Source organism: Lytechinus pictus, chromosome 4 (assembly GCF_037042905.1).
Source record: "Lytechinus pictus isolate F3 Inbred chromosome 4, Lp3.0, whole genome shotgun sequence".
NCBI lineage: Eukaryota > Metazoa > Echinodermata > Echinoidea > Temnopleuroida > Toxopneustidae > Lytechinus > Lytechinus pictus.
Window position 1 is genome coordinate 23,001,472 of NC_087248.1, and position 25,931 is coordinate 23,027,402.

At 35.3% G+C, this 25,931-nt stretch overlaps 1 protein-coding gene across 1 annotated transcript; it reads left to right on the forward strand.

Annotated features, from left to right (window-relative positions):
• On the forward strand, positions 1 to 25,765 carry LOC129258801 (low density lipoprotein receptor adapter protein 1-B-like). The gene is made up of 9 exons (XM_054897037.2): positions 1 to 308; positions 3,199 to 3,341; positions 3,980 to 4,092; positions 4,677 to 4,791; positions 9,983 to 10,139; positions 11,611 to 11,739; positions 14,809 to 14,972; positions 20,867 to 20,910; positions 21,287 to 25,765. The coding sequence occupies exons 1-9, from the start codon at positions 272 to 274 to the stop codon at positions 21,471 to 21,473; spliced, it is 1,089 nt and encodes a 362-aa protein (XP_054753012.2). The 5' UTR covers positions 1 to 271; the 3' UTR covers positions 21,474 to 25,765.
• The last annotated feature ends 166 nt before the right edge of the window (positions 25,766 to 25,931 follow it).

Below are 25,931 nucleotides of genomic sequence, written 5' to 3' on the forward strand. Positions count from 1 at the left end.
ATACTACGTTCTTACACACACGATCGAATCACATGCACTTTCGTTTTGCGTGTACTGTATTGTATTGCAAGTTTTTTGTGTGTGTAACGGCGAGGCGCGCCGCCGCGTATACCAAACCGTGCCGGTACGATACGGTATGTAAACATAATAAACGTGTACAAAATACATGTAGCTATACACACACGAACGAACTGGCCATCAGGGAAAAAAGACCGAAGCGGTATACTATTTTCATTTCTGAAGTTAATAACTGCAAAGGAGGAATAAGAAAATGATCAAGAATCGATTCAGGAAAGGAAAACACAGAAGTAAGTCATGTCATTTTCAAAATGTAGCATGTTCATGTGATAGATTTTACGATAAACAAACTCAAACAGCCGACCCGGCAGAAAACGATCAGTGCATCAGACATGCCACTTTTGTACAATTGTAGTGAATGGAGCAGGATTTCTCTGAGTCTGAGCTGACTCAAGTCGTCTAGAAAGATGAGACTCGCAAGCAATATTGTTGCAAATTGATGATTGAAAATTGACCATGAAGTATATCAGAAGTGTAACTAAATCGAAATGTAACCAGACCAGTCTAGATCTAGCTTTTTCTTCTTCATGTTCATGAAATTAACTGTGACTAAAGTAGTTTCAAATCCAAGCCGGCCCGGAAGGATTTTGACAAGACACTTAACAACAGTGCAGTGAAACAAGTGACCACTCCCCGCCCCTTCCCGGCTCTCGACTCGAGTCTAAACACGTTTAATAATGCTGTGAATGTACAAGAGTTGTATCACTTTTATGCCAATGAAGGTGGATCTATGCATTTTTATTTTCATAATAGCCTTAGATCTACGTTATACCCAGTTGTTGTGTGTCCGGACAGGTTGTGTGTCCGGACGATCAATTTTAGAAAGTCATTTGGAAAAATTTACAAGGAAAGTTTTATCAATTTTTAGGCCTAGTACAAAATGTCAGGAAATATTATAGGGAACAAAATAGAAGATGATTACAACTATTGATTTCGTATTTGTAGTGTAATCCAATGACAAAAAAGAAGGCTTCAAAAATATAAAGTGTCCGGACACCCGATCCCCCATCCTACATGTTTTTGTAGGGTATGTTTCCTCTGAAAATGATTTAGGCACTATTTCTAACTTGTTGCCTTTAAGTTTTGCTTTGCTTTCCTTTGCCTGGCTTTTGATCTGCATGTATTGTAGAGTCGAGAAGTAAAAAAGTTAGAGATCTAGATTGAATTCTAGCTTGTTTTATTGTCTAGAATCTATTTTTGTTAATGTTGGATAGAACTTACAGTTACATGTAACTTAAGACTAAGTCTTGATCTAGATCTAACTAAGAATGTCGAGTTGACTAAAGTGTTAAAGTGAACTCCTTGGCTGAATTATCTGTAATCTTTTTAACGTTAATTGCCAAACTCTTCCATATTTCATCATGTATGAATTTTACATTTTGCCTAAGAATGTCTTGTCTTTCCGTTAATGCCCACAATCATTATATTGATTAGTATGGCATATGAACGTCAAGATTGCATGTGAAGAATGCATGTTCTTCCTTTATTTTGATAGTCTAAATAGAATGAAATGCAATAAAATTAAGAACAAATAACTAACTCCCATTGTCTTTCTCACTATGGACCATGGGATTCTTCTCAGCAACAGGGATAAAGATAGCCATTTTATTTTGTTATAATATAAATAAATTAAACCTGTATTATTTTCTATTGACTGACATACATGTACATGTAATATTTATGCCTGCATTTTTATTCCTCAAATTCTTCTTGAAATCCTCATCCCACAGGCAACAATACAGTACCAGTTAACATTCTTTGACTACCTGTTTACCTGTTTCACCAGAGAACAATAGATTCAGTGGACCAAATCTATTGTTCTCTGGTGAAACAGGTAAACAGGTAGTCAAAGAATGGTTACTGGTACTCCTTCCTTTATGAAACACTAATACATGTATGTCAAAGACCATTGATTTTGAATAATTTAAATTTTAATGTTTATTTTGATATGTAAAACATTTAATTGTTCAATATCAAGCTTGTTGTTTAGGTTCAGTATTGGTGATTGCAATTTTGATGTCATGCTAAATGATACATTTTGATCGATATCTTGTTTTCTTTATTTGTCTAAACATGAACTTGTAAGGAAAAATGTTGTAAATTTTAGATCAAAAAAGGAAAATTTTTGTTAATTTTAGATCAAAAAAGGAAAAATGTTGTCAATTTTAGATTGATAGAATAATTAGGCCTATTCCATTCAAAATGATAAAAAACAGAACATTGTAACATACATGTACATTCAAAGTTAACCTACATTAAATGGAACATTGATAAAAAAGAAAACAATATCAATGAATAAATATTTTATGGGGGGGAGAGTAGGCCAAAGTACTGTATGAATAAATGAGGAGTACTAACACCTTAACAAAACTGGAAACTGAAAAATATGAAATCATGACTGTAATGTAATTAAATATACCAGACTGTCCAGATTGACATTGAGCATAGAAATGGAAAAAATAATTATGACAACAAAACAAATACAAATATTGACGATAAAAAAAAGGAACTTGATGAAATAATTGTTAGAATATTTACTGACTAGTTGAATTTTACATCTATCAAAAACATTTAATGATGGATTAGGTTTAACAGAAATTGGTAAGATGTTCGAGATATTTGAAAAAAAAAAGTTACCGGTAATGAAATAAATAATGGCCACAGTGGCCCGTTGCATAAAAGTTACTATTATGGTAACTTTGCCATCCAATGGTAACTACCATGGTAACGCTGATCAACTGCCAATCAGAATCAAGGATTCCATGCAAGTTACCCTTGGATGGCACATCTTGTCTTTGTTTGGTGAAATGGTGAATTTTTTCCAAATAAACCTTTTTTAATCGCTAGAGGGTATTCATTTGTCTCGCAATCTACTATGGTCAACAAGGAAATTCGTGATCACTCTCGCAAAAAGTGTTCACTAGCCTTCTAGGAAATTCGTGATCACCCTCGCAAATCACGAATTTCCTAGAAAGCTAGTGAACACTTTTTGCGAGAGTGATCACAAATTTCCTTGTTGACCATAGTAGATTGCGAGACAAATGAATACCCTCTAGCGATTATTTCAGTCTGCAATAATGAACCTATTTAGTATTATTAAACCTTTTTTTTGTTTGACAGAGTTTCAGGATGACTGGGAGAAGTCTCATGAGCCAGTCGTTGAGGGTGTTACATTCTTTGTTAAATACCTTGGAGTTGAGATAGTCAATCTACCCAACGATGAAACGCATACCGCGGAAGCAATTAAAAAGATCGTCCATCGGGTTAGTATAAAAAAAATATATTTTCAATGATAGCACTCAATACGGTTCCTTGACGTTTCCTCGCCACAATTGCTCCAATGGAAAATCTACACATTAAGCCAAACGTAATTTAAACTAACCTCCAAAACTAAATAAACCATTTTCTTTACATTATTCTGAACCAAAAACTCTACTTAAGAAAAAAACAAAGGAAATCTAATTTTAGCAGAAATCTGTTGCTGAATAACAAAATTATGAATTTCTTGGTACCACATGCCAGGAGCTGCCCCATACATATAGGTACTAGACTACTCGTATGTAAATTCCCTTAATTCCCATTCTGTAAAATTTAGTGTTCTGTGATATCTGAAAAACATCTTTCTCATAAAATCAAATGACGGGTCTGATGATATACTCCATGAACATGTAAAACCAGAACGGTAATTTAATCTCCTGCCGTATTGATATTAGACAGTTAAATGTACATGTGCAGGGTATCAGAAAGTAAAAAAAAAAGTCAAATTTTAGAGTTCTAAATTGAAAAAAAGAAAACATGTCTTTCCTTCCATCAATGAAAAGTAATACATTTATATGTCTGTATACAGTGTACATGTTTTATAATTTCATATTTTACCAGCACATATCATTGTATTTTTCAGGCAAAGTATGGATCTGGTAAGGTGCGGAAAGTGGCACTGACAGTGACTCCAACATCATTAAAACCTACAGACTTAGAAACAAATGAAGAATTAGAGGAAATAGTTATTCATAGGTAGGTTTTTTTTATTAAAAGACATTATATCTCTTGAATTTTTAAAAGTAATTTACAGGGGTTTTTACTGGAGGAGACTGGATGATAATGCAATAACTCGGACAAAAAGAGAGATTCTCAAAGTAATGTACATTAATTGTGGTGCTGTAAATTAGACATTGAATTGTAACAAAACAAAACATTCACTGCACCTTGCAGTTGAGAAGATCAGTGATATTGACAAAACTATATTCTTCTACCAAATTGAAGTTAGGAATATTAGAAGTACATTGTACATGTTATCCATACTAGACACATAATTCTTTTCTTCAGTACAAAGTCTCTCTGTTATCTCTCAATTTTTATGCCCCCAAAGTTTTACGTTCTATACTTCTAAACACCTAATATTAAAGTTATAAATATTTTCTGTATATAAACATTCATTTTATGATTGTTGTAAACTATTATGATTATACCAGCATTATCTATCCGTTTGGGATATTGTAAAGCAGGCAAGATAACAAAGAAATCCTTCCCAAGTGCGGAAAATGAGTAACTTGAAATGGTAATGAAAGAATTATTTTATTTTCTGTTTCATCTTTTAGGATATCATACTGTACAGCAGACAAGAACAATGACAAGATCTTTGGATTCATCTCGTGTCACTTCAGAACAGAAGTCTTAGAATGTCATGCTTATTTATGTCAGAAACGAAAAGTGGTAGGTATCACATCAACAAACATTTTATTCCTATGCTGCAGTATTCATGTTTTCTGTTTCTTTATATGTTTTTATAATAATAATAATTATTATTGTTGTTGTTTTAGTATTTAGTGTTGCTGCTTATTTTTCTTTTGTTATCTTCATTCGATGATTATAAACCTTTTAAAATGAATAAAACATTCAACCAAAAAAAAAACATTTAATTCAAAATGTATCAGATTACAATTACTGATGCTATGCGATGCATATATAGGAACCTCCACCCCCAAACCAACAATAAGTCACAAGGCAAGGTTCGCTGTAAATAACAAAATGGTAGTAATGTGGTCTTTAAAAAGTAAAATTTAGATAATTAGCTCATTGAAAGGATGATCGATTCTTCTTCATTTCATACTGTCAAAGTTTGAAGTTTTAAAGTTGAATCGAAAAGAATGTACAAGAGTTCAGGGAAAAAAAATTCACGGGAGCAGCAGGCGAATTCGCCCCGGAAATGCCTAAAGTCGCCCTCGAAATCACCCAAAATCATGCTTTCGGGGGCGACATATAAATCTGGAAGTCGCCCCCAAAATTTTTGCTGAGCAAAACAACTCAGTGGCCCCCTAGCGCCATATGCTCGAGCTCCGCTTGCCATTTAAAAATCATCCAAACTCTGCAATTTATAAATTAATTGTTTTCCCTGCAACAGTTTCTCTGACACCATTTATTCAGACTGTATGGAAGTTTCATAGAGATTGTACAGTGTGCACATCTCATCTCATGCTTGAGTGAGCTCCAAACTTCAATTTCAAACCTTGCTTTCTCCATATACTGTAGTATGCTCCCTCTGAATTTCTTATGCATTCAGTCAAGTACATGATTTATCGTTGATCAATTTTGACAAGTTACATGTACCGTTTCAAAGCTTCGAATCTGCTTTTTCAAACTCGATAGAAATCACAAATATATCCTAGGGCAACTTATAGTGGGTTTTGAGACTGGAGGTTCACATATGCATACATGTATTTGTTTGCAACTTAAAATCGCTATTTGCTTGCTCTCTGTCATAGAGGAAACCGCGGTAGCACTAGCGTACCTACGGGGGGGGGGGGGGGGCAGGGGGGCACTCTGCCCCCCCTGACGAGCCACAACCCATACAAAATACATATCACTGCCCCCCCCTGACGAGCTTGAAAGACCTTTTATGCCCCCCTGACGAGCTTGAAGACCTTTTTTTTTTTTTTTTTTTTTTTTTGCTTGTCAATTTTTTTGGCGGCCGATTTTGCCCCCCCCCCCCTGTGGAAAATCCTAGGTACGCCACTGCGCGGTAGTATTGAAGTCTTTACCTTCTCTGTTCTGACTGATACCTGACCTTCTTATCCTGCCTGACTCAAGGTCATGCAATCATGAATCATGGTTCAAGTTGACAAAACTAATTCCTCTCCTTACTAAACAAAACACACCCTGAACCGCTTAAGGGACTGCGAAAGGTGATAATTGTATCGTACCTAAACACGAAGGCCCGTATTCTGAAGTTGGTTTTAACTTTAAACTCTGGTTTAAAGTTGTGGTTTGATGATAATAAACAATCATTTATTATGCGCTGTCTATCTAGTAAACTATTCAGTTTAACTATGGATAGCCAATTGTGACATAAATCCCTAACGGTAGAGGTCAATGAATCGGTTCATTTGACTCTTAAATCATTCTTAACTGTCTGGGAAGGATAAATGAGATAGTCGTTTTCACTATCAAAGAAATGGGAAATGGCTCGGTAAAAATAAACAAATAATGTAAACAAAATTTTGCCATTTTTTGCTTCCCATCATTTTAACACAGAGTTAGACTATGGTCTTAATCAAACTAGATTTCAGTATGCATGTATGGGCCTATGACAAAGTGTCATTCAGGACTTGTGTCATGATGTGGTGTTTTTTTTTTTTCCGCTTCTGTGATACCGGTGTGATACCCTTAATACATCACTGTATTCTACATGTATAGAGGAAAACCAGATACTTGTAGCAATTTATAAATACAAACCTCGTAATTTTAATACCTGTTCTGTCTTTACAGTATATTTTGAAGAACACCATTGTTCATAGTTTTTCCATCATTGCATAGTATATGGGGGGGAATATATGTGGGGGCTCCGGGGCGAAATCCCGAAAATGCTTAAAAGAGCCCTGGAAAATTCCCATTCACTATAATATTAAGCTTATCCAATGTTGCAGATTTAGCCCTTTGGTTGGGAAAAGTAGCCCCCAGAAATAATAATAAAAAGAAATTGCCATATGCACATGTAGAGGAACAAATGAAGTCTATAAAGTTACAGATACTGTACATGGATTATAATGCTCTAAGACCAGACTGAGTGTTTTTAGCAAGAAGACATGAAGGCCAGATTTAATTCCTGTCCTACAACATAGAGCAAGAACAAATTTAAACCATGTCTAGACCCTTTCTACTAAAGAAAATAGAATAATAAGTAAGGAGCATTTTGAATACCATCTAAGAATGAAGTCATCAGTGTGGGTGCCTCACAAAGAATAAAGTTTGAATTACGTCCAAGAATTTAAGGAATGGATCAAAAGATAATCTCATTTCCCATTGAGAATTTCAGAAAAAGGAAAGAATCATTTTGGTGAGGATTTGGCGAAAATCCAAAGTTTGACAACATAGTTTTAGATTTCAAAGTTTGGCGTTTTGTGTCATAAGATCATGTACAGTTTTTCTCAGAATGTCGAGAATGATTCATTTAAAATATATTTTCAGCCATTATGAAGTCTATTTCATGCTATATGGGATGGCTGCTTGCAAATGGCATCACAAATTCATAACTCTCATACTCTTTGATCGATTCTCCTGAAATGGAGGACCCATCGTATGAACTACATGTAGCAATGAATTTTTCATCAGACTGCATCATTAAAGGAACCAAAATCCAAGATGAGAAGCAATCTTATTGGAAAGAGTAAAATAAGAGGCACAATTTAAAACAAGTTTCATCAAAATAGGTTGTAAAATAAGCAAGTTATGGACGTTTAAAAAGTCTTGTTGTACTTTCTATGGGGATCCTCAAATTGGCAAACATGCTTCAAGATGGCTGATATTGTGGACAACTCTCCATTTGTTTTGTACCCAACTTTTCAGATTTTCCCCTTTTATTTTTAAAATTGCATATTGCCTCATTCTGAACATACGGTAATACATGTCATGGGAAAATATAATTCACACCACATATCGCATATGTCAAGGTCAGGAGGAGATGATGTGAAATATGTCAAATAAAGGGGAAAATTTGTGTACAAAACAAATGGAGGGTTCAGGGTTGTCCACAAAATCAGCCAATTTGAAGCATGTTTGCCAATTTGAGGATCCCGGAAGAAAGTACAACAAAACTTTTCAAACTTCCATAACTCTATAACCGATTTTGATGAAACTTGTTTTAAATTGTATCCTTTTATTTTACTCTTTCAAATAAGATTGCTTCTCTTCTTGGGTTTGGTTTCCTTTAAATTTAATTGTGAATTTATTAGAAATGAATTAAAGTTTTTTGAGCATGAAACACCACTCCTGAGGCTGATCTATGTAGTTAAATAGTTTTGTTATAAAGCAGGGCAAAGCACCAGAAGCAGTGCTAAAAAGGAGCCAAAGTAGAGTACAACAAAAAGGAAAGAAAATGAAAGCAAAAACTTTGGCTGCTTTACGAATTTAGGCGGATGTACATTTCCAATAAAATCTTTAATATTTTACTGTGTACTGTTTATACATGTATTGATAAGTACAGGGATCATACATGTACGTTAATCATTAAATATTATGTTTGTTAACTAGTATGACATTGCTAAAAATCAGCGGTTTACCAACATTCATTTCAGATGCTATCAATTCCCTGTGTCATTCGATCACATCCTTGTTCAATGTGAGATCTCTCAATTTCTGTTTAGATTGTTGGCATGTAATTAACCAAATTTGATTATAAAAAATGTGGTTAAAATGTCAAGTTATGACCCCGAGTCCTTAATCGAAAAAAAAAATCAGTTTGTGCATTGCGCTCGGATTTACCTGTTTAGTTTGATACAGTGTATCAGGGTTCCTACAGTCATGGAAAATCTTGGAAAAATTTGTGGTCATGGAAAGTCAGGGAAAAGTTGGGGAATTTGGAAAAATTGTGAAAAGCCATGGAAGTGCATTTACCTCTTGGCTATGGCAGCTTTCCAGTTTGTCGTTTCTCGCAACTCTCATACTCTGCTATTATAATTGGTGTTCATGATTTCCATTTTTCCAGCTTTGTGACAGCCCAACTACTGGGACGTCACGGGAAGTCATGGAAAGCAGCAATTTAGTCATGGAATTTTGTTTTCAAATTTCTGTGGGAACCCTGGTGGTGTATGTACATGTATCCTGTTTATGAATTCATACTAAACAGCCCTTTAGTTTAAGTACCGGTAGTCCTTTTTATACAGGCCAGTGTATGGTATATGACTGGCAACCACTTCCTCAGGAATATTATGACTAGCGATAATTATTATGACTATAACCCTCTTATTTTTTAAATTATTTGATATCATCTTTTATTATGACTGGTGACCCTTTTTTCTCATTCTGACTACATGTAGCAGCTATTTCTCCTGTTTCAACCGTTTCTTCGTTTAAATGCAAATTTAAAAAGATCATTATATAAATACTTAAATGCCTTATTTAAATTCAAACTCATATATTTTGTTAATAATTTGTTAATAATTATAACTGGGACACTGGATGTTTGGATGTGCTTACTTGTGTGATGATGACAATGATGATTTATCTAGGTGGGTGTTTGTATGTGTGAGTGTGTAAATTTCTTTCTTTTTTCTTCTTCATCAGATATGTACATGTTTTAATCACTGTATTGTTTGGAGGCTTCTTATTTTCAGGTGTTAACTTTTGTTGCCCTCATGTATGAATGTAAAATTCAATGGTTTTTTAATGATTATTAAGAATAAAATTGAATTGAATAAAATGACTAGCAACCCTCTTCTACTTTTCTGACTGGTGACCCTCTTTTATTGTAACTAGCGACTCTATCTTATTATGATTAGCGACCCTTTTTATTATGACTTGTGACCCTCATCGTCGATTATGATTAGCGACATTTATGAACATTGACCCTTATGAATAGCAACCCTTACGACAAATGTATTTTTATTTTTAATTTTGAATATTAAATCAGGCGGAGGCCTTAGCTCTGACGGTAGCACAAGCATTCAATATCGCTTATGATGTATGGAAGAAGAGCAGAGCTGAAAAGACTAGCACCGACTCAGAAGGGAAGGACGAAAGCATATCAGATGACTATGCAGAATCATCAGATACTAGTACAAACCATGGTAATTTTTAGACTGATTTTCAGAAAGTAATAAGTTTTACAGAAAGTCATTTGTCTACATCACAATCCTTCATTTCATCCAAGGATTTAGACATACATTATCAGCCAAATAAAAAAAAAACTGAAATGAGGTGATAATTTTTTTCTCATCCCGACTTGTCCCTACAACCAGGCCTTCAATTTCAATATATTTTTAATATTTCAATATGGCCCTTTTCTAGAACATACATCACATTGGAGAGGAAAAAAATTGAAAAAATTTAAATAGAGCACAAAACAAATATTCCAAGGCTAGTGAGAGTGAGCCAACTTGGGACACCTTTCTTTTGAAACTGTTTGTTTTGTATTACCATATGAATTACCTTTAATGTCTTACATCGATGCTAATGAGCAAATACAGGTAAACTTGCAGCCTTCTATAATTTGAATAAAATTCACCCAAGCTGAAGCACTTTTTAAACCAAATTGTGCAAAAACCTATATTCTAATTCAAACTTCTTATATTATTATTAAAGTCAAACAGATTTCTTTGGTCCCAAATCAGGAATAGTCACCTTTATTTTTTATTTTTTTGCACAAATGTCATTTTTATGTTTTGTATAGTATATTGAAAGAAATATATGAGGGTTATTTACTCTCCCTATTTTCAATGGGCCATCGATGGCTATGTCATGGCCCTGGTGATCTTGAATATCATGTACACTGAAGATGAAGTGTTACTTACTATACACTGAATATGAAGTGTTACTATACACTGAAGATGAGGTGTTACTATACACTGAAGATGAAGTGTTACTATACACTGAAGATGAGGTGTTACTATACACTGAAGATGAGGATTTACTATACACTGAAGATGAGGTGTCACTATACACTGAAGATGAGGTGTTACTATACACTGAAGATGAGGAGTTACTATACACTGAAGATGAGGTGTTACTATACACTGAAGATGAAGTGTTACTATACACTGAAGATGAAGTGTTACTCTACACTGAATATGAGGTGTTACTATACACTGAAGATGAAGTGTTACTATACACTGAATATGAGGTGTTACTATACACTGAAGATGAGGTGTTACTATACACTGAAGATGAGGTGTTACTATAGACTGAAGATGAAGTGTTGCTATACACTGAAGATTAAGTTTTACTATACACTGAAGATGAAGTGTTACTATAGACTGAAGATGAAGTGTTGCTATACACTGAAGATTAAGTGTTACTATACACTGAAGATGAGGTGTTACTATACACTGAAGATGAGGTGTTACTATACACTGAAGATGAGGTGTTACTATAGACTGAAGATGAAGTGTTGCTATACACTGAAGATTAAGTTTTACTATACACTGAAGATGAAGTGTTACTATAGACTGAAGATGAAGTGTTGCTATACACTGAAGATTAAGTGTTACTATACACTGAAGATGAGGTGTTAATATACCAAATATTTTTGTATCATTGTAGGTTCACCGGTTCGGAAGTCGGCCCCTCAGTCCATCCCAGGATGCAATTCTACGGAATCAAGATCGCCAATCCATTGGTCTCCCGACATCACATCACCCTCGTTACATCCCCCTCCACTTTCCACCAAAAGTAAGTTTATAAAACAAATAATGCACAAGTGTGAGAGGAATTCCAATGAAGGCTAATGGCATTAACAATAGTGCAGCACATGGAAGAAGCTGAATACTTTGCACAAGATTTACATTGAGATGCCTGAATCTTTACCAATACATCAACTTCCTGTAAGAATGCAATATTTGGGTATTTGAACTGTTTGATATTATAATAAGTAGACAAATATTATACATGTATGTTTCAATAATCAAGCAATCTAAATGTACACCGGACTGCATTTTCATTCTAAGTGTTGGCTGTTGTCAATATCAAGATTTGCAATTTTTGTGTGGGTTGTATTGGTGATAAAGAGGACGGGACATGAACTGAAAAATTTGTTTTATCATCATTTACATTGTCATCAGCATGATTAAGACCGTTTTCATCATCACCAACACCAACACTGTTATTGCCATCAATATCATCATTACCATCATTATCATCATCACCGTCATTATCATTCTTGTCATAAAAACATCACCATCATTATCGTCATTACCACCATTGTCATAAATACATGTAACATCACCATCATCATCACTATCATCATCACCATCATCATCACCATCATCATCATCATCATCACCATCATCATCATCATCATCATCATCAACATCATTACCATCATCATCATCATCATCACCATTATCGTCATCATCATCACCATCATCATCACCATCATCATCACCATCATCATCACTATCATCATCACCATCATTACCATCATCATCATCACCATCATTACCATCGTCATCATCATCACCATCATCATCACCATCATCATCACCATCATCATCACTATCATCATCACCATCATTACCATCATCATCACCATCATTACCATCATCATCATCACCATCATCTTCATCATCGCCATCATTACCATCATCATCATCATCACCATTATCGTCATCATCATCACCATCATTACCATCGTCATCATCATCACCATCATCATCATCACCATCTCCATCATCATCACCATCATCACCATTACACCATCATCGTCATCATCACCACCATCCTCACCATTATCACCATCATCTTCATCTTTAAGATGGTACAGTAGTCTCTCTATCCCAGATGGCATTTCCTGTCCTTTTTAGTCCCTCAAACCAAAAAGTAATACGTTGGCACTGCTGCATACATGTTTTACCTGGAGAATCAGTTTATATCTCGTAATATCGTGATTGATATTTTCCAGTCAGAAATGTCAATTCCTCGGCGTTACTCATCCCATCTTTTAAGCTCCTTTTCCCTTGATCACTCATAGGTTGAATTGGGTTCATTAATTAATTACATCCCATTTTGAAATAGTCTTATGACTCTTGTCTGCCGCAACTTCCTGTCTTCAACATTTTACTCTCACTCAGTCTTAAAGGGGAAGTTCACCCAGAAATGAAAGTGGTTTAAATGGTTGCAGGATAAATTGGGAGGGGCTGATCTCTGAGAGTTTGGGCAAAAGTTTTATTGAAAAATATCAAATAATTGTATGATATTAAAAGCGTGTCTTTAAACTTTGGTCTTAAGGGTCAGTGATGTGAATTATACTTTAGTATTATCTGCATGTGGCATTCCAATCTTAAAAACTTGTAGTAGCTGTTCGATCTCTTTTCAAGCGCCAATTTTCTGTGGACATTTAATGATTCAAATCAAATATGTCTAGCGCCCTCTCTAGGCAATAATTTTATTTTCCTTTAAAAGGGCTTTTTTGAGCATTAGCTACAGACATTTTCAACCCAATCCATGCTTGGAATAGGTTTCATTTCAAATAGAAATTCATGCATATATTAATTTCGATCGGACGCCGGTCAAAATAAATTTTAATGTAAAAATCACACAATTTATCATGTAAAACCCATTTTCATTTCATATCCTCCAATGTTCTAGGGCATATGTACACATTCTGTAATTGGATTGTGATAGCCACATTTTGGGGACTTACCACATCTAAAGACGGGCTTTAAGTTTATATGGCGACCCTAATTGTTTGTCTCTGCCATTTGATTTGTAATTGAACATGAATATTATTAGTTCACATCAGGGAAATTTTACTTGGGGGCTGGGGGGTGATTTAGCCCCCGTTCACTTGCAGATTTAGGCCGCCAGTTGTGGGATGTAGCCCCCGAAAATTAAATATTATTTTTTGCCTGGTTCACACATACAGTACCATTGTGCTATTTTTCCCCTTCTTTTTAATATGCGTCACCCATATTACTGGTATTCAAAGCTTGAAATTTTATAATTCGATTAAATAAAGATGTTTTAGTCTTGCTGTCAGACTTTAATACTCAACACTCACTATTTTGTTGATGATCAGCCATGCATGTACATGTAGTTTTAGTCTGATGTGAAAACCCTTCACTCGAGTTAAGTGGTCTGACTTGCGTACTGAGGACCCATAAGATTTATATGTGCTGGTCTTGTGTGAAGGAAGACCCACTTGTTGATCAAAGTTTTAATAAAGATCTGTGCCTGCTGGCTCAAATTGATACCAGTAAAAAAATCTGTGATACACATCTGTTCAATGAAATAATGGTACTGCAACCTTTTTTTGGGGGGAGGGGGGTGGGGGTAAACAGAATTTCACTATTCCTCGGTTCTTTTCTTTGATTGATGTTATCAAATTATAGAGGGCTTTTGAGGCACGTGAAATTTTTGTTGAAATTCAGAACTACATATAATGCATCAATATTAAAAAAGAAGTAATTTAACTTTGGAAAAGGTAACACTTTAAAATAGCTTTATATAGATAAAGAGAAGAACATTCTTTAATATTATCGTGAAATTTATTTGATAGTTGAAGGACTGAATTTTCCGAAATACTTTCTTTAAATTGTCTTTATTCACTTGTACATCGGGTGAATGAGGAGACTAATCTTTACAATGATATGTCTTTGTCAATTTATATATTTGTGATTAAGTTACAATAAATCCTAAAGTCTCAGGTTTTATTTTTCAATCAATTTTACCTAAATTTAAAGAAATGTCTAAATAACAGGGTTTTTTTTTCATTTCTGACTGTTTTTCTTGTTCTCTTGGTAGTATTATCTGTTCAATGTGATACGCCTGTCATCTCATCCTCCGCCCCACCCACGACGCTCAACTTTGAAAAGCATCGGCCGCCACCTTTAGTTTTCAACGGCCATGTTCACCTTGATGATAGCAACAAACAAATGCACCAAGTCACAAACTCATTATCAAATTTAGTAAGTATCCACTACTTCTACTACTACTGATGCTGTTGCTACTGCTAATACTGCTGCTGCTGCTGCTACTACTACTACTACTACTACTACTACTACTACTGCTGCTGCTGCTGCTGCTGCTACTGCTACTACTACTACTACTAATACTACTTAGTCCGGGTTATAATTGAGCAAGGTGCCACAAGAAAAAGGAGAAATTTTCATATAGTGCTTCTAGACCAGTTTTTTACGCTGAATATGAATATATGAGGTAACCAGGCTGTATCCTGAAAATTAACCCGTGAGGGCGCTTTTTTCAAAATGGCCGCCAAATTTTCAGAACATTTGAATTTTCGTACATAGATTTTGACATAAATATTCCATTGCCACAAAATTAGTGTCATATGAAAGACAAATAAATTTTCTACAATTTGGTACTATTTATAGGGGATAAGTAGGTCATTTGGCTGAGATTTTAAGTAGAAAACTGCATTTTTTGTCATTTTTTCCCAAAAATTGAAAATTTTGCAAATACATGATTTTACATAATTCTGAGAAAAATGAATGAATTACCTTGAAATGTTCCAGAAAACTTTATTGATATACTATTATCATGTGGATGAAATTCCAACTCTGTATCGTTCTTCTTAGCAAATTTATAAGGTATCAAACTTGAATACTTCAATTTCAAAAATGTCGCTTTTTGTATGCATTTCCATAGACTAATACGTATAACATGTACTGTACATGTATAATATGTATAATGTATAGTTTAATAAAATTTAAATGCAATTATCTCCGCTATTTAACCACTTGGAGAGTTAAGAGTAGGCTTTTCTCTATCAGCTACATAAAACAAAATGTTGGCACATCAAGGCCTGACCCTCTCATGGGGTGGGGGTGTCGAAGTCACCCCCCCCCCCTTGCCCTTGGCTACATCATGTTGTTGTATATTGCCTATTTGTTGGAAAAATCTCTGTTTTTTGGAGCACCCATTGAGGCAAAAGGCATTTCTGCTATACAGTACAGCCACTTTAATTACTTTGAAACCACTTGGAGAGGAAAAGAGTAAGCTTTGTCATGTTTGTTCTACCAGCTATATCAAAAGAAGTGGCACGTACATCGAAGCCAACCCCTCTCGGGGGGGGGGGGGGGGGAGGGCGCTGGGGAAGTCACCCCTCCCCCTTTTGCTTATTGCCAATGAATTTGGAAATTCACCATTTTGGACCCAACATTGAGGCAAAAAAGCGTTTGTGCTTAAATAGTATTTTATTAATTTGAGAGAGTAGAGTTTGTTCTACCAGCTACATAAATAAGCGCTAGCACATCGAACCCTAGCCCTCTCAGGGGCTGTCTAAGTCACCCCCTCCTCTATATCATGTATGTTGCCTATTTATTGGAAATTTCACCATTTTGGATCACCCATTGAGGCATAAGGGCGTTTCTATATCATACAGCCAATTTTATTTTCTTGCAATTACTTTGAGAGAAAAGCGTAGGCTTTGCTCTATCAGCTACAAATTATTAAGAAGCGCTGGCACATCGAAAAATATCCCTCTCAGGGGCTGTCTAAGTCAACCCCTCCCCCTCTATATCATGTATATTGCCTATTTATTGGAAATTACACCATTTTGAATCACCCATTGAGGCAAAAGTGCGTTTCTACTATATAGCCAATTTCATTTTCTTGCAATGACTTGGAGAGGAAAGAGTAGGCTTTGCTCTATCAGCTGCATATAAACAAGTGCTGGCAAAGAAAAGCCTACCCCTTCCGGGATGCTGTTGAAATCACCCCATCCCTTTTGCATTATAGCATATTTATTGAAAAATTCACCATTTTGGAGCCCCCATTTAGGCAAAAAGGCATTTCTGATATAGTTCTGCCACTATTACTGCCTTGAAACCACTTAGGGAGTAAAGAATAGGTTTTGCTTTATCAGCTACATAAAAAGATGTGCTGGCAAATAAAAGCCTACTCCCTTTAGGGGACTGTCGAAATTACCCCCCCCTTGAAATTCACCATTTTGGAGCCTCCATTGAGGAAAAAAGGCGTTTCTGATATATAGTTCTGCCACTTTTAAATCCTTGAAACCACTTAGGGAGGAAAGAATAGCTTTTGCTTTATCAGCCACATATAAAGAAGTGCAGGCAAACAGCAGGAGGCTGTCGAAATCACCCATTCCTTTTGCATTATTGCCTATTTATTGAAAAAATAACCACTTTGGAGCCCCCATTGGGGCAGATAGTCATTTCTGATTATGTTTCTGCCTTTTTTCACCCTTGAAAACTCTTGGAGAGAAAAACTAGGCTTTGCTTTAACAGCTACATATAAAGACATGCTCGCAAATAAAAGCCTATCCCCATCAGAGGGCTGTTGAAATCACCCCACCCCTTTTTCATTATTGCTTATTTATTGGAAAATTCACCATTTTGGAGCCCCCATTAAGGCAAAAAGGCGGTTCTGATATATAGTTCTACCACTATTACCGCCTTGAAACTACTTGGAGAGGAAAGAGTAGGCTTTCCTCTAACAGCTACATATAAAGAAGTGGCTCTACTATATACCAGAAACACTTTTTTGCCTCAATGGGGCTCCAAAATGGCGAGTTTTCCAATGAATTGGAAAAAATCGTAAAAAAGGTGGGGTAACATCTATATAGTCCCCTGAAGTGGGTCAGGTTTCGATATGGCAGCAATTCGTTATATATAGCTGAAAGATGGGAACCTACTCTTTCCTCTCCAAGTGGTTTCAAGAAAATGAAATTGGGTGTTTTATACAGCAGAAGTGCATATCGCCTCAATGGGGGCTCAAAAATTGTGAATTTTCAAATAATTAGGCAATAATGCAAGAGGGGTGGGGTGATTTGACAGCCGCCAAGATAGGTAAGCTTCAATGTGCCAGCACTTCTTTGTAGAGCAAAGCATATTCTTTCCTCCTTAATTGGTTTCAAGGCAGTAAAAGTGGCAGAACTTTATATCAGAGATGTCTTTTTACCTCAATGGGGGCTCAAAAAAGGTGAATTTCCAATAAATAGGTAATAACGCAAAGGGGTGAGGGGGTGATTTCGACAGCCCCCAGAAGGGGGTAGGCTTTTATTTGCCAGCACAAAATTATGTAGCTGATAGAGCAAAGCCTATTCTTTCCTCTCTAAGTGGTTTCAAGGCAATTAAAGTGGCAGAACTATATATCAGAGACGCCTTTTTGCTTCAATGGGGGCTCCAAAATGGTGACTTTTCAACAAATAGCCAAAAACCGAAAATTAGTGGGGTAACTTCTACAGCCGCTTGAAGGAGATACGCTTTGATTTGCCAACACTTCTTTATATGTAGCTTATAGAGCAAAGCCTACTCTTTCCTCTCCAAGTCATTGCTAGAAAAGAAATGTGCTGTACTATGTAGTAGAAACGCCCTTTGCCTCAATGGGTGATGCAAATTGTGACTGTCCAATAGATAGTCAATTACCGAAAATTGGTGGGGTAAATTCTACAGCCCCCTGAACATTCTGAAGGGGATAGGCTTTGATTTGCCAACACTTCTTGATATGTAGCTGATAGAGCAAAGCCTAATCTTTCCTCTCCAATTCATTGCAAGAAAATAAAATTGGCTGTACTATATAGTAGGAACGCGCTTTTGCCTGAATGGGTGATCCAAAATTGAGAAATATCCAATAAATCGGCAATATACATGATATAGAGGGGGGGGGGGTGACTTAGACAGCCCATGAGAGGGCTAGGGTTCAATGTGCCAGTGCTTATTTATATGTAGCTGGTAGAACAAACTCTACTCTTTCCTCTCTAAGTGGTTTCAAATCAATAAAATGGGGTGTACAACAAAGCACAAACGATTTTTGGCCTCAATGTTGGGTCCAAAATTGTGAATTTTCAAATAAATTGGCAATATTAAGCAAACCACCCCCCCCCCCCCCCCGAGAGTGGTAGGCTTCGATGTGCCACTTTGTATGTAGCTGGTAGAACAAAGCCTATATACTCTTTCCTCTCCAAGTGGTTTCAAAGCAATCAAAGTGACTGTACTGTATAGCAGAAATGCCTGTTTTTGCTTCAATGGGTGCTCCAAAAAACAGAGATTTTTCCAACAAATAGGCAATATACAACAACATGATGTAGCCAAGGGCAAGGGGGGGGGGGTGACTTCGACACCCCCACCCCATGAGAGGGTCAGGCCTTGATGTGCCAACATTTTGTTTTATGTAGCTGATAGAGAAAAGCCTACTCTTAACTCTCCAAGTGGTTAAATAGCGGAGATAATTGCATTTAAATTTTATTAAACTATACATTATACATATTATACATGTACAGTACATGTTATACGTATTAGTCTATGGAAATGCATACAAAAAGCGACATTTTTGAAATTGAAGTATTCAAGTTTGATACCTTATAAATTTGCTAAGAAGAATGATACAGAGTTGGAATTTCATCCACATGATAATAGTATATCAGTAAAGTTTTCTGGAACATTTCAAGGTAATTCATTCATTTTTCTCAGAATTATGTAAAATCATGTATTTGCAAAATTTTCAATTTTTGGGAAAAAATGACAAAAAATGCAGTTTTCTACTTAAAATCTCAGCCAAATGACCTACTTATCCCCTATAAATAGTACCAAATTGTAGAAAATTTATTTGTCTTTCATATGACACTAATTTTGTGGCAATGGAATATTTATGTCAAAATCTATGTACGAAAATTCAAATGTTCTGAAAATTTGGCGGCCATTTTGAAAAAAGCGCCCTCACTGGTTAATTTTCAGGATACAGCCTGGTTACCTCATATATTCATATTCAGCGTAAAAAACTGGTCTAGAAGCACTATATGAAAATTTCTCCTTTTTCTTGTGGCACCTTGCTCAATTATAACCCGGACTAACTACTGCTACCACTGCTAATGCTACTACTACTACTACTACTACTACTAATACTACTACTATTACTACTACTAATACTACTAATACTACTACTATTACTACTACTAATACTACTACTACTGCTGCTACTACTACTACTCCTACTACTACTACTACTTCTACTACTACTACTTCACTACTATTACTACATGTACTACTATTACTACAGGGAATAATTTTGCTTTACAAATTTGAATAGCATTTTTGGTCATAAGAGGAAAGCTCTCAACTGTACAGTTCTATGTAAAATTATGCTATACAAAAGACTTTATGCATAGCAGTCTTTCAAAAATGTGAAACAAATTGTGATGCGATACCAGGAAAATTATTCCCTGTAGTTACTACTACCACTACTTCTACTACTACTACTACTACTACTACTACTACTACTACTACTACTACTACTACTACTACTACTACTACTACTACTACTACTACTACTACTACTACTACTACACCACTACTACGACACCACTACACCACTACTACGACACCACTACTACGACACCACTACTACGACACCACTACTACTACTACTACTACTACTTCTACTTACTACTTCTACTCCTATTATTACATGTACTACTATTACTACAGGGAATAATTTTGCTTTACAAATTTGAATAACATTTTTGGTCATAAGAGAAAAGCTCTCAACTGTACAGTTCTATGTAAAATTATGCTATACAAAAGACTTTATGCATAGCAGTCTTTTAAAAATGTGAAGCAAATTTTGATGCGATACCAGGAAAATTATTCCCTGTAGTTACTACTACCACTACTACTACTACTACCACTACTACTACTACTACTACTATTACTAATACTACTACTACTACTACTACTACTACTACTACTACTACTACTACTACTACTGCTGCTGCTGCTACAACAACAACTACCACTACTACTGCAACTCAAATATTTGAAATATGTGTGATAAATAATAGACATGATAATAATTTTTTTTACTATTTGTTATCCCCAATTAGGGCCTAGAAGACGATGATGGAGATTTGGATGACTGTTTCTCAAAGTGAGTATAGCACAGTCCTGATGAGCTAGACTTTTTATTTCTTATTTTCATATGAATTACTGTAATGAAAACTTTTATACTGATTGTAAACCAGAAATGTCTTTACATTGCTGATTAAAATTTTGTTGGCCATTGTATCCATTGATTCAAAACAAATTCCCAATCTTATATATGTATGTGAAGCAAAGATAATGATGTAATGTATCCATCCACTTTATAAGTTCATATTCAGTTCATAATTATTGACTTTTCATCTTGCTTGATGTTTTCTGTCACACATTTGATATGTGTGACAGAATGTAGAAATCAATGTTTCACAAATTTGTTTAAACAATGATTTCGATGTTTTTTTTTGTGTTTTGACTATTTCAAACAGATTGGCTGAAAGTCGATCGAACCCCGGACTCCTGGACATCAACGTCAAGCGATCTCCGTTTGATGCAGACGTGATCGTGCACTTCTCCGGAACGAACAAGGACCGAGATACATTACTGAAATCCGAGTCCAAGGATTCTTTCTTCCTCCCCAATTCGCAAGATAATCTTCTGATCGGTAACCTTTGATCCCGGCTTGCGTCGTATTCTCGGTCCTGGCAGAGAGGTCTGAATTCCATTCTACACAAGATTTTAATAATGAAATGAACATTTATACGATAGATTATTATTATTAGAATGTAAAGTTTTTTTGTATTTCATGAAAGTTTTTCACAGAACTCAAAAGTGAATGGACGGTGTTTGTGCAAGTATGTGTTTAGATGTAATTTTGAATAGAATGAAATATAAATATATATGAAGGGTCACTTAAATTGCTATTGAGTATCATATAGCTCACTAAAAATGCATGTTAATTTATTTTATTTTTCCTGTGTGTGTTAAGGGAAATCCAACATGAAGAACAACTTCTATGAAGAGGAAAGAAGAGAAACTTAATCAGCAAAGCGGATTGATGAAAGTTTGAATAAAATTTGTCAAACAATATGACTCTTATGAATTTTGAAAAAAAAATTGTATTTACTCATTGTTTACTCTAAATAAAAAAAAATGGGTAAAATTTCATCTGAAGTAAAATTCTACTCAGAATTTATATTGTTTATTTTACAAACCCACAACAACACACTTTATATTACTAACACAAACGAAAATGCCCTTTAGAAAATTTTGTATTTATTAATTACGTTTCAGTAAAAAAAATATAAAAATAAAAAAACCCAGGAAAAAAAAAACTTGGGCCTTCCATGTGTGGGACTCTACATTCAGACTCTATTATACAAATTGCCAATTTTAAATTTATCTACATATTTAGATATCTTATTGTCCAAATCTTCCACAAAATTCTTATTCCCTGCGCAATTTCTTTCAAACTTTCACCATTATTTTTATTACTTTCACACACATTCTTATACAGTTTGATTCTCTTTTAACTAATCCTATTTATTTGTATGAAAATGAAAATAAATTCAAAATTAGTCATTTTTATTTGGATATTATGTGGTGCACGGAAACTGACATGTATATGGTCATAACAATGGTCCCTACTTAATATTTTAACATAATACAAGAATCATTGTGAATGGACTTTGTTGTAATATTAATACACCCTCACAATTGATTAATGGAAAATTGATTGTAATTAAAGCAGAAACAGGACAACTTTTCGTAAAGGAAAGCTTTTCCAGAAATGACTCCCACATAATTTGATAATAATAAAGAAATAAAAATTACACTTAGATGTACTACTTCATCAGCCCCCTTAACACATAGATTAGCATTAATCACTATTTTGAGAGAAGAGTTCTGATTGGTTCCTAGTCAGTCTATTCAGCAAAATGCTCATGCAACAATGATTTTGATAGGCCATTTCGTTTAGCAATTAATTATGCCTGGCCCGAGTGGCCCCACTGGCCGACGGACACAAAACATATTCATAACAGATACAGCGGACAAGCAAAATTTCGGGGTGGCTCCATCCGTTTGCATCCGCTCAAGACAATAGACAAAATGAGCGAACAATGGACGGATGCTTGATAGATATAGAGCGTATGAAACACGTATGTGCTCTGTGTTTCAAGGAAGAAATTTCTGCGAGGTCCCTGATTACCGCACCTGGGTTGAGTGCAGCACAATATGGATAAATTTCTTGCTTGAAGAAAGTGATGTCTTGGGTAGGATTTGAACCCATGACCCTCCATTGATCCCTTATATTAGCTTATTTCTTGTGCAAATCTCTTTGAAAGAGAAATTTTATGTTTTTTTTAATTATTGTCCCGTCAATAGTGAAAAGGCATGAACACTATGAAGAGTGTTTGTATGTTGAGACTGACGATAATGGTATTACACACACTTATAAAATGGAAATGATTGGCCCAAAGTCGCAAAGATGGTTTCATTGTATAGATACACTTGCAGATTTTATTATTGAATGCACTTGATTGAACCTGTTTTTTTGTGTGATTGAACTGAGAGTGTTTCATGAAACAAAGTGTCGGTGATTTTCACAGTTCGTTTTGCTCTTAGCCAATCAGATGCAAGGATTTCAGTAGCTTTAAACCGTTGTGAGTGACATGCTCCACTGAGTGCAGCTTTCTTTTCAAGTCGTTGAATATATATACCTGGTGCTTCTATTGAGAAGTTAATTCAAATTCATTAGAATGTTTAATGGCGCAGTCACACTTCGCCTACGATGACCGTACGGCGAGTCAAAAACGGCCGTTTTTTATCATTTTTGTACCAGCTTCCTGTAGGTGGTTCGTTTAAAAATCTGTAAAACTGCTGTTTGCGAGTCACACGGCGGACACTGTAGGGGAAATGTGACTGCAGCATAACTGACAGTTCTTCTTTTTCATCTTCTTAATTTCTTCTTCTTCTCCTTCTTCCCCTTATTCTTCTTATTATTGTTGTTCTTCTTATTATTCTTATTCTTCTACTTCTTCTCCTTCCCCTCTTCCTTTTTCTCCTTCTCCTTCTTATTCCTCTTCTACTACTTTGGTACCTATTGAAAGACTTGATAGTCCATGTAGAGATACACCATGGCAAAAGTCACAAGTTTTAGCAGTCTTTGACCAAAATGCACACTTCTTAGATGTCTGTTCTTTACATACATGTAAGACCATGATTTAATTCCCAAAATCTGCATTTGTGAGCTGTTGTTCAAAAACAATGATTTTTCAAACCACTTTGGTGACTTTGGGCTGTTGAGTTTCAATCTGTCATGTGAGAATCTAAGACAGAACAAAGTGTATGCCAGTAACTTTTATGATGTTACAACGTACTATGTACATACTCGGATGACATGTCAGGCAAGGTAGCTAAGCGTTCTTCAGACATCCATAAAGCCCCAGTCACACTTATGAAACCGATTCCAATCCGATCGATGGTATGTCATTGGAAATAATGTACTAGCATTGCTCAGTGTGGTATTGGTTAATATGATGTGTCTGTAACTTCAAGCTCTAGTCACACTTATGAAACCGATTTCAATCCGATCAATGGTATGTCATTGGAAATAATGTACTAGCATTGCTCATTGTGGTATTGGTTAATACGGTGTGTATGTAACTTCAAGCTCTAGTCACACTTATGTAACTGATTCCAATCCGATCAATGGTATGTCATTGGAAATAATGTACTAGCATTGCTCATTGTGCCTGAAGCCTTACCAAAACACATTAAAGGCCAAATCCACCACAGCATTTATTAATTTCATGAATAAGAGAAAATAAAACTTAAAAAAAGTCTAATCGAAGTTTGATAAAGTTGCAGAATATAGTTATTATCAATATGATGCATGCGATTCTTATTATTCTCAGTTCCACTTACATGTTTTCAGTATTTTTCTGTTTATGCATGTCGGCTTGATTTTGGAGAGGAATTGGTCTTTAATGCTCAGAGATACAATGTGCTTTTTGATTTTATAAAGATATATTACTTAAAATGATATAATGATGATAGTATGTCCTTTATATAGCGCTATTACTATATACTCAACTGCGCTTGATACTTGGTATCACATTATTAACCTGGCTGTAGCTGAGCTGCCATATAGGTGCTTTCAAAAGCATTCAAGAAATAAATTATACTGTTTATCCATTCACCTCACCTGGGTCGAGTGCAGCACAACTTGGATCAGTTTCTTGCTGAAGGAAATACGCCATGGCTGGGATTCGAACCCACGAGCGGCTGTTTCAAAGTCCGGAGGCTTATCCACTGCGCCGCAACGATCCATATTAATCCCAACTAATTATCTTGATACATTGTTTCTCCCTGAGGCTCGGTATATTGTGTAAGAAAATGAGGTGAAATGCATTATGTTTAGCCTTAAAAGGTGGAATACGATATAACCGGGGATCAAAATCAGAGTGAATTTTCCTATAGAATCTTTATTTTATGATGAATGTGCATGGTTAAATATTATATGTTATTTGACTTTATATTATTATTAATTTGCTATTGGGGAAGGACATAATTTTAAGTTATTATGTTTCCTGTTTGATTTAAATTATTTTCCTTTCCACATGACCAAATCATAGTCCAATACATATAGCTTGATTTTTCAAAGTATTCAGGACTGGTCTATTCTCTTTCAGATCAAGGATCTAAAGTAAATCCAAAACTAAAAAAAACTTAGTTATTTGTCAGAATAAAAAAATATGTCCAAGGTTTGGCTTGTCACTATTCTCAGCTGATCTGAGGCCTTTAACACAAAGATTAGCAATGATCGTCGAAAAATATCTTACGACTGATTGCATTGAATACAATGTACAATCTATCGTGAAAATCAAGCGTACGATTAATCACCAAGTTTTGTGTTCCGAACCCTGGATTTATTTCAAATCTGAAAATTGGAGTATAGTGTATATCACATTCTACAATCCTTGATTTAAATCAATATTTTGAGATATGAAATTTATTTCAAGGGTACTGAATATAGGCCTATATGTGTATTTATATATCGATGTGTTTCTTTTTTTGTATACATGTATTTCCAGACGTCCATGCATAATGATGATGATGATATGTTATTCC